Source organism: Aquarana catesbeiana, linkage group LG04, assembly GCF_042186555.1.
Source record: "Aquarana catesbeiana isolate 2022-GZ linkage group LG04, ASM4218655v1, whole genome shotgun sequence".
Taxonomy (NCBI): Eukaryota; Metazoa; Chordata; class Amphibia; order Anura; family Ranidae; genus Aquarana; species Aquarana catesbeiana.
The window spans coordinates 232217-242712 of NC_133327.1; the positions used below are offsets into that span (position 1 = coordinate 232217).

Below are 10496 nucleotides of genomic sequence, written 5' to 3' on the forward strand. Positions count from 1 at the left end.
GTGTCAAAAAAATCCACTCGCGCCAAAGAACTATATACGTGAAATTGAAATGTGTAATGTTAAAATTGCAGCTGCTGTTTCAACCCTCAAGTGAGAAAAAAATTAATATTAAAAGTGCAAATACCAAACGCTACGTGCAAACAGCGCTTGCTGACATTAACCGCTTGCTGAACAGCCGCTGTCAGGGCAGGTTGGCTCCCCTGTGCGAATCGCCGTAGGTGTACGTTGGGCGCTTTAAGAGGGTTGGGTGCGCGCCCGCGGTACGACGCCAGAGCCAATGCGCGTGCCCATTGGCCATGATGTCCGCCAGCGACCTGCGATCGCTCCACAGAGAGCCAGAGCGGGGATCTGTCAATGTAAACAGACAGATCCCCATTCTGACAAGGAAGTAGAGAGAGATCTGCTAGTGGTCTGGAACAGCGATCTCTCTCCTCCAGTCAGTCCCCTCCCCCCCACAATTGGAAACACCTCCCTAGGAAACACTTAACCCCTTGATCACCCCCTAGTGTTAATCCCTTCCCTACCAGTGTTATTTTGTCAGAAACCATGAAATCAGGCCGAGACAGAAGTACAGTTAAATCACACTTGTTTAACCACTTGACCACTGGGCACTTAAAACCCCTTCCTAACCAGACCAATTTTCATCTTTCGGTGCTCCCACATTTTGAATGACAATTACTCAGTCATGCAACACTGTACCCATATGACATTTTTTTCCTTTTTTCACACAAATAGAGTTTTCTTTTGGTGGTATTTAATCACCACTGGGTTTTTTATTTTTTGCGCTTCAAAAGAAAAAAAGACTGAAAATTCTGTAAAAAAATGAATTTTTCTTTGTTTCTGTTATAAATATATATATATATATATATATATATATATATATATATATATATATATATATATATATATATATATATATTTATATATATAAAATTTATACTGCTACATATCTTTGGTAAAAATAAGTACAAATTGGTGTATATTATTTGGTCTTTGTGAAAGTTATAGAGTCCACAAACTATGGTGCCAATATCTGAAAATTGATCACACTTGAAGCACTGACGGCCTATCTCATTTCTTGAGACCCTAACATGCCAGAAAAATACAAATACCCCCCAAATGACCCAATTTTGGAAAGAAGACATTCCAAGGTATTTAGAAAGATGCATGGTGAGTTTTTTTAAGTTGTCATTTTTTCCCACAATTCTTTGCAAAATCGAGATTTTTTTTTCTTTTTTTTTTGTTCACAAAATTGTCATATTAGAAGGTTATTTCTCACACACAGCATATGCATACCACAAATTACACCCCAAAACACATTCTGCTATTACTCCCGAGTACGGTGATACCACATGTGTGAGACTTTTACACAGCGTGGCCACATACAGAGGCCCAACATGCATGGAGCACCTTCAGGCGTTCTGGAGCACCCAGGCCAATTCTGACATTTCTCTCCTACATGCAAAAATCACCATTTATTTGCTAGAAAATTAAATAGAACCCCACAACATTATATATGTTTTTTTAGCAAAGACCCTAGAGAATACGATGGCAGCCGTTGCAACTTTTTATCAGTATTTGCGCAGCAATTTTTCGAATGCGTTTTTAAAAAAAAAAACTGTTTTGTGCTTTAAAAAATCAAAACAGTAAAGTTAGCCCAATGTTTTTACATAATGTGAAAGATTAAGTTACGCTGAGTAAATAGATACCTAACATGTCACCCTTCAAAATTGCACATGCTCGTGGAATGGCGCCAAACTTCGCTACTTAAAAATCCCCATAGGCGACGCTATAAAATTTTTTACTGGTTACATGTTTTGAGTTACGGAGGAGGTCTAGGGCCAAAATTATTGCTCTCGCTCTAACGTTCGCAGCGATACCTCACATGTGTGGTTTGAACACCATTTTCATATGTGGGCGGGACTTACGTATGCGTTCGCTTCTGCATGTGAGCACATGGGGACAGGGGCGCTTTAACATTTTTTTTTTATTGTTCATTTTACTTTATTTATTTTAGTTTGACACTTTTTTCCAAAAAAATAAATTTTTTGATCACTTTTATTCCTATTAGAAGGAATGTAAACATCCCTTGTAATAGGAATATGGCATGACAGGTCCTCTTTACAGTGAGATATGGGGTAAATAAGACCCCACATCTCACCTCTACCTGTAAAGCCTGAAATAAAATAAACGATCTTTGATCGTAGCGGTGAGTCGGTAGAAGCACCAGAGGGTGGCGGGAGGGGGAGACGTCCCCTCTCGCCTCCCATAAGAGCAATCAAGCAGCGGAATAGCCGCTATGATCGTTATTATGGTGTAGGGAATCGCCGGCTGAAAAAGCTGATATCTGAATGATGCCTGTAGCTGCACCCATCATTCAGATATCCCCATACAAAGTCAAGGACGTCATATGACGGCGGGTGGGAAGTGGTTAAAACGCATTTTTTTTTAACACAAAGTTGTCCATTTATACAATATTTCTAACACATTGCATGTACATGCCAAAAATGACACCCCAAAATAGATTCTCCTACTCCTCCTGCGTACTGAGATACCACATATGTGAGACTTCCACAGCCTGACCACATACAGAGGCCGAGTACAGCCAAGTATTGCTGAGCATGGTTGCGTATGGCTGAGTATCGCAGGGTATCGCCGGGTATGGCTGGGTATTGCAGAGTATTGCGGGGTATTGCAGAGTATTGCGGGGTATTGTGGGGTATTGCAGTGTATTTCAGGGTATTGCAGAGTACTGCAGGGTATTGCAGAGTACTGCAGGGTATTGCAGAGTATTGCAGGGTATTGCGGGATATTGCAGTGTATTGCAGAATATTGCATAGTATTGCAGGATATTGCAGGGCATTGCAGAGTATTGCAGGGCATTGCAGGGTATTACAGAGTATGGAGGGATGGCTGAGCATGGATGGATGGATGTGACTGCAATTGTCACAGAGCAGCGCTGTGGGCACTACAGATCCAGCCCACAGCGCTGCTGCCATCCGATCTCTCCCCCTCTCCTCTCACACTGTACAGATCGGTACACAGAGGGGAGAGAGGAACCAGCGTCATGACATGACGCCAGTTTGTTTACAAGTGATCGCTCCGTCATTTGACGGAGCGATCACATGGTAAACGGCCGCGATCAGCGCCCTCATCGCCCCTGGGATTTGATGTGCTGCCTCCTGCCAGCAAAAAGGACTCTCTACTACTTGTAGTTCCTCCTGCTCATCCCAGTGATGCACCCAACATCAGAAAATACCACAATCAGTAATTGTGCCTGTGATTTTGCGCAAAACAAAATAAACAATAAATAATCAATAAATCAAATATAAATCAAAATAGTCCATAAGTGAATAATCGTGACTGTAATCACGATTATTCACTTATGGACTATTTTGATTTATATTTGATTTATTGATTATTTATTGTTTATTTTGTTTTGCGCAAAATCACAGGCACAATTACTGATTGTGGTATTTTCTGATTTCAGTTAGTGAGTGGTGTTCACTTTTTTGATTTTGCAGCATTTCACATAGCATTCACTTTAGTAGCGCAGAAGTTCATCTTAGGATATGCACCCAACATCATTTACTTCCATGTGAGTGGATATTGTTCTTTACAATAAAGTGTTTTTGATATATACTCAGAGGCGCCCATCTCTTAGCTTTACTGGAATTTGCTTCTGGTCTCCCCTGGTAGCCCTGACAGACTCACCTAATCTCTCTTCCTTGATACCTGCCTTTTGGACTATTATGGACCATACATGAGTGTTATTGAGGTATCTGAGCATTGCACCTTTTTACTTGTTTCTTGCATAAATCATGTGGTGGGTAATAAAGTGTAGATGAACACTCACCAGACCTTGTTGATCCCCCTGTCTTATGACAGAAAGGACCAACAAGGCTTGTGGGTCTCCAGGACCTCCTTAAACCTTTCAGGCACCTCTTGAGGATCCTCCTCCCAGTGTTGAATATCGCTCCAAATGAGATGTCATCAGCGGTATCAATAAAAGAAAGAAAAAAGAGGATGGCCTCTTCATAGTGTAAAATTGTAGAGGTAGTTTATTTAAAAGCCTCAAGGGCTATAACAGTACAACAGACAAAATCATGGTTTTTAAAAACCTCCCATGTGAACAACCGCACTGTGCGGTGGAGGCAAAGGAAGCAATGAGACCCACACCGGACCCAGCGTGTGTTCCATCTTAACATGATGTAGCGCAACGTGCGTTCCAGCCTATGTCACTGATAGGTGGCTCTGGCTCTGGGATAGGCAGCATTGATGGGTACTGATTGTTGGCAATAATGGGCACTGATGGGTGGCACTGATGGGCACTGATAGGCAGCACTGATGGGCACTGATTGGTGACACTGATTAGCAGGTACTGATGGGCACTGTAAGGCAGCACTGACAGGCATTACTGATGAACACTGACTGGCATCACTGATGGGCACTGATGGGGCTGCACTGATAATCAGGGGACTGATGATTAGTGCCCTGGTTACCTATTCAGATCTCCCCTGTGAGGAAATGTTGCTGATCCGCTCTCCTCATACCCTGTCAGCGTGAAGAGAGGAATGCCGTTAATTTAATAGTTGATTAGACACAGCTAATCACATAGCCTCATCATCGGCTTTTTACCAGGATCGGTAATGCACTGTGTCCCAGGGACAGAGCGCTGCACCGATCACCACGCCGTGCTCCCCCTTCGGGCGCGCAATGCACGCCCAGAACAAGAGTGCTCCTGCCCGCCCATCATTTGACAATACGAGGGCGGTAAGCAGTTAAACCAGTAAAGGTTTGTTTACAACCAGTGTATCAAGAAGTGACCAAATACTTGTCACTTCCAGTTTCTTAGAGCATAGAGATGATTGTGGCCATTCAAGGTGAGACCCCCCACTTACTTTTTGTTAAAGCAATCCAGCGGTCATTTAGCTGCTAGGATTGCTTTTCCATAAAAGTGCTCCGCCGGCCAAAACAAAAACAATACAGAAAGTCCTGAAACATACGGGTACGTCGCGGTGTGGCAAGTGATTACGAAAAAAACAAGGACACAAAAGTCACCAAAAATGTTTTTATTGATAAATTCGCTGCTGTGTACATTTAATAGTGTTTAACTTTTTTTTTATCTTGCATTTTGTTAAACACAAAAAAATAGCCGTACTGACTGCATTATCAAGTAAATGTTTTAATTGATGTGAGTATTCTTTGGTGGGATCTTCAGCCCGATTCTTCTCCTTACCAAGAATAAACATACGCATTCTTTAATAGTGGCTCTTATCTCACAGAAGAACATTTCCACCCTAAAGCTGGATACACACTATACAATTTTACTTTAGATTTTTTTCGTTTAGATTTACCAAAAACCATATAATATGAGGTCAACCTAAACAATTTCAATTTGTAAATCTAAAGGAAATTGAACAACAAAAGTTGTATAGTGTGTATCCAGCTTAAAGCAGGGTCCACGTCAAGTTCTTTATTGTCTTACAACATCTTTAAAGCCCTCATTTCACCAGGTGTATTAGATTGGGATCTTCATTACAATTCACTCTTATCTTCCAAAGCTGGCCTAAATAATTCTCTAGTGATCCTTCCTGCCTTCCATGTGTCATAGTGATCCTTCCAGCCTTCCATGTGCCATATTGATCCTTCCTGCTAGACCCCTGATGTCTCACTTTTTACAGTTTAAAAAGCTTCAGTTATGAATGAACACAGTAAGTAATCACTACCGATCACTCATTGTGTTGATTCAGAAAAGGAAGGGGCCAGTGAATTACATATTTTACTGGCCCCTTGCCCACTCTCCATCTTGAAAGGATCCTCCACAGCAGCTGGCAGGAGAGGCGGGGAAGCTGGAATTGCAGTGCAGGGACCAAGGGAACACACAGGGGGCCCAGGCAACAGAAGGAAGTGGAGCCGGGACAGGAGAGGTGGCAGGGGTGGCATTTACTGGAGCTGATCCCTGTATTTTCCTCCTGCAGCTGCTGAATGCTGGTGTAGAAAGAAGAGGAGGAGCAGGCTTTCAGGAGCTAAAGACATGGATCGGTTCCAGTAAATGCGCCCACCGTTCCTGTCCAGGTTTCGGAGATCGGCAAGGAAGTGGCACAATCTACCCATCACCTACCTGCAGGGCCGGGACAAGGGGTGGGCAGGAGGGGTGACTGCCCTGGGCACTGTGGTATTATGTGGGGTAGGGGGCACCACAAGGAGATTGGGGGGAGGGGGTTTGTGTTGGGTGGGGGAATTTAGGGGGGTGGTATGGGTTGAGAATTGTTCTAGAAGGGCAGATTTGATGAGATGTACTAGGAATGCTAATTTGGTGGGATTTGGGGGAAGAGGATTTGTGCTAAGAGAAGGGATTTGGGGGGGTTTGTGCTATAGAAGTAATATTGAGGGGATTCTTTTTGAGGGGGGTGCTAGTAGGAGTAATTGGGGGGGTATTTGTGCTAGAAGGGGAAGTTTGTGGGGGAGATTTGTGCAAGGATAGGTGATTGGGGGGGGGGGGGATTTGTGCTGGAAAGGAGGGGTTAGAGTGGGGGGGTGTTGTGTTTGGAGGGGAAAGTTGAGGCGTAGAGGATTTGTGCTAGGAGGGGGAATATTTATTTTTGGGGGGGAAGGGGATTTGTGCTGGGGGCATATGGGGAGAGAGAGGATTTGAGCTGGGTGGTTAGGGGGTGAGCAAGCAGATTAGCGATCAATTTTTTTGGGGGGGGGGGTTTGCTGACACATAATGGGGGGGGGGGGGGCGCAATTTGACATGTTTGCCCTTGGCTCTAGATAACCTCGTCCCAGCACTGCCTACCTGTGATCAATGGGTAGATTGCAATCGATGGGTTGCCGACCCCCCCCCCCCGCTAGAGACTGATACAGTGCTACATTGCTGTTCAGTCCTACACACCCTCCATCCTGCCTGATATCTTATATCAGTGATACATTGTCATCATTACACTTTATATAAGGAATACAATAAAGTAGCGATCCTCTATAATAGCAATTATTTATAAGTGTAAATATATATTATTATTGATAGATTCAAGTATTGAAAAATTGTTATACATTATAATAATGACATATTCAATTGGTGACACATTGTAATACATTATATTATTGCTAGATTTAGTGACAATAATAAAAAATTAGATTAGATTTCTTTTATAATAAAAGATACATTATAAAGGAGACAATTTATACTACTGATAGATTGAAATGGTGATACGCTCACTCCTCTGGTTGTAAGCTCCATTCTATGAAATCCAAAATACAATAGAGAATCGATCTTCCTCATTGTGTTCACAGCAAAAGAACAGTTCAGAGAGCTCGCTGTTGGAGTCAACAAGAAACCTGCCAGAGAGGGATTTAGCCAAGCAAGATCTGCAAAAAATTGCATTACCTGTAAAGCTTAGGAGTTTACTGGAACCAAAAGTCCAAAGCTGCTCACTAAGCCCCTCCCCTTCATGACATTTTTGAAAAGGGGCAGAGCATGGGTGACCTTTAAATGATGCCCCCCCCCCCCAGGAAAAAGTTCTGCGGACGCCCAGGAATATGGTGTCAGTGACAACAGAAATTTCTATTGGGCAGAGCTATATGGATTGGTGTCCTCAGGGTTTAGGATTGTGAGTAAAGCCAATCACTGTGATCAGAAAGGGAGGAAGATGGAGAAATGTCAGGAAAAAAATGTACAATATTCAAACATTCAGAATGTTTTCACCTTTGTCTTGGCACCTCCCTTCAAGATAATGATATATCTGAATGCCACACCCCTAACAGAGCATGGAGGGGTTTGGTGAAGGTGGCGGTGAAGGTGTGGAGATGGCAGAGGGGGTCACACACATAGAAGGAAATCTGTCCGGCCTCATAATCCAGATATATCTGGATTCGGTTACAGGTAATATTGTAAGAGAGCTCGGTCTCTTCCTGGTCATGCACTGCTCTATACTTTTTACCCTTCCTGTCCAAACCCCAGGACCTTTTATTCTGTCCTATCAAAGAATTATCCCCATACCTGTGTATATTTGCATAGCACATCCCAATAACCCAGTTATTGGACCTACGGACATCTACTTCCCAACAATGTCTCCCTGTGGAGAAACTTCGACTGCCTAAGACTTGATTATAATCTTGAAATCTCTTACTACTATGTGGGCGAATCTGGATTCCACTCGACCTGGATACAGTCTTCTTATCAAATGATATAGATAGATCATTATTAACTGTGTCCTCATCCAATAATATGTCTACAGCTTTCTGTATATAGATCCCTCCAGTAACCCCAATAATACCAGTTATTATATCAGATAAACCTGTGCGGAACATATTTGTGGCCTCCAGATCACTGATGTAATTGGACATAAAAATCCCCTCATCTTCATCCTCAGTATCACACAAGTCACCTGTGTCTGATTCCTGTAGGACAGTCAATGGATCCGTCATGGCACACAGCTCCTCTAAGTGACGCATCTTCCTGGACAGATCCTCCATCTTTAATTCCAACTGCTGGATCTGATCATTGACTGGGCTTAAGATCTGCTCTGCCTGCCTGGAGACCTCACCCAGGACTTTCTTCTCCAGGTCTTCCACACGTCTCCTGAGGTCTCTGAACTGGGCAGTGAATCTCTCTGTTTCACCATCTGCTTTTCCTTGAACTCTTCCCCTGTGTTCCTGCAGACTCGGACTCTTTCTTCTGTCTTCTCTCTCTTAGTAATCATTTTCTGAAGATTATTTATCAGCTTCTCTTTCTTCTTAATAAAGGCCTCTTGCAGAGTTTCCACCTGGTGTCCTCGATGTTCTCCAGTTAAACTGCAGGACACACAGATACAAGTAGAGTCCTCGGTGCAGTAATATTCCAGGATCTTCTTATGGATGGAGCATTTCCTGTTCTCTGGAGTGGTGGTGGGGTCACATATGACGTGTTCTGGTGACTTGTTGTGAACATTCAGATGGTCATCACATAGAGAAGCTTCACAATGCAGGCAGGATTTCACAGCAGGTACAGAGGTGTGAATACAGTAAGTACAGAAGATGCCGGACTTCTCTGAACCTTGTGGAGAAGACAGGAAACGTTGAGTGATGTTACGCAGAGTGACATTTCTTTGCAGTGAAGGCCGTTCTTGGAACTCTTCCCTGCACTGAGGGCAGGAATAATCTCCAGACCCCTCTTGGGTATCAAACACACGGTCAATGCAGACCTGGCAGAAGTTGTGTCCACATTTCAACATGACAGGATCCGTATAAATGTTCAGGCAGATGGAACAATCCAGCTCCGCTCTCAGGTCTGAGGACGCCATCGCTGACAGCAGAGAGGGAAATGAACATCAAAATTTCTTTTTCCCCAAAACCAGTTACTCCGGTTGGGCAATTTCCTGTATAAGGTGGGGCCGGGAATGTATCCAATGTTTGCAGAAAGGAGATCAAGGGTCACAAACACGGCTGAACAGAAATTAAAAATTCATCAATCTCCTCCAAAAAAACAAATGTAACGGCCCTATCATAAGCAGGGTTGTCTCGGCAAATTTAGACCGATTGGCTGTAGTCAGTCAATGCTAATTCGTAGTCTGACTTACTCGGAAGCTCAGCTACTACTGTCAGTTCTCCCTTCTGCCAGTAGGTGGCATGGGTACCTCTGGCATTAGTGTGAGTATGGGTAATGAATATTCATATATGCAGTATTATGTTTGTGTTCAGGAGGATATATCCCTCCCTGGTGGGTGAGGCCTTCACCCTTGTTTTTCCATGATCTTGCTGTTCTCTCTTTTGTTCCCTCTGCAGATGAAGAGATCTACAATCAAGCAGTGTGATATTTGCTTTGGATTGCCATGTTAGCCAAAACAGTTAGGCTCGGTCCTTTTTTTCTTTTAACCAGTTCCAGTCCGGGCCAGTTCTGACATTTCTCTCATACCTGTAAAAATCTGCTTTTTTTTTTTTTTTTGCTAGAAAATTACTTAGAACCCCCAAACATTTTATATATTTTTAAGCAGAGAACCTGGAGAATAAAATGGTTGTTGCATTTTCTTATGATATTTGCACAGCGGTTTTATCAATAGTAAAATTTCAGGATAAAATACACTTCAATGAGTTTTAGTGCACACTAGGGATGAGCTTCGTGTTCGAGTTGAACCCATTGTGTGTTCGGTCAGTTGCCGAATTACGAACGATATGGGCCATTCGTGCCAAATTCGAGTGGCGCGTCACGGCCCATAATTCACTGCGGCATCGCAGTGCATTGCTGGCTGATGATTGGCCAAGCATGCACTATGACCCGTAGGCTTGGCCAATCACAGCGTTCTGTGTACAGAGAGCTGTAATTGGCCAAAACCAAGGAGGCTTTGGCCAATTATGGCTCAGGGGGTTTAGTACACGCCCCACACTATATAAGGCCACCTGCACGTCGGCCCTTTGTAGTGTGTTCCGGCGTTGAGACAGAGATAGAGAGAGAGAGACAGTGTCATTTGATTTAAGTTAGATAGAGTAGGCAGGTCGAGTCAGTTAGCTGCAGTTTA

General features: G+C 43.3%; 1 protein-coding gene across 1 annotated transcript; it reads right to left on the reverse strand.

The window, feature by feature from the left end:
- Window positions 1-4043: 4043 nt before the first annotated feature.
- Window positions 4044-9561, reverse strand: LOC141138968 (E3 ubiquitin-protein ligase TRIM11-like). Its single transcript, XM_073624705.1, is given in 2 exon segments — window positions 4044-8666; window positions 8669-9561. Coding segments are annotated over 2 exon segments (1554 nt in total). The 5' UTR covers window positions 9285-9561; the 3' UTR covers window positions 4044-7728.
- Between the last annotated feature and the right edge of the window lie 935 nt (window positions 9562-10496).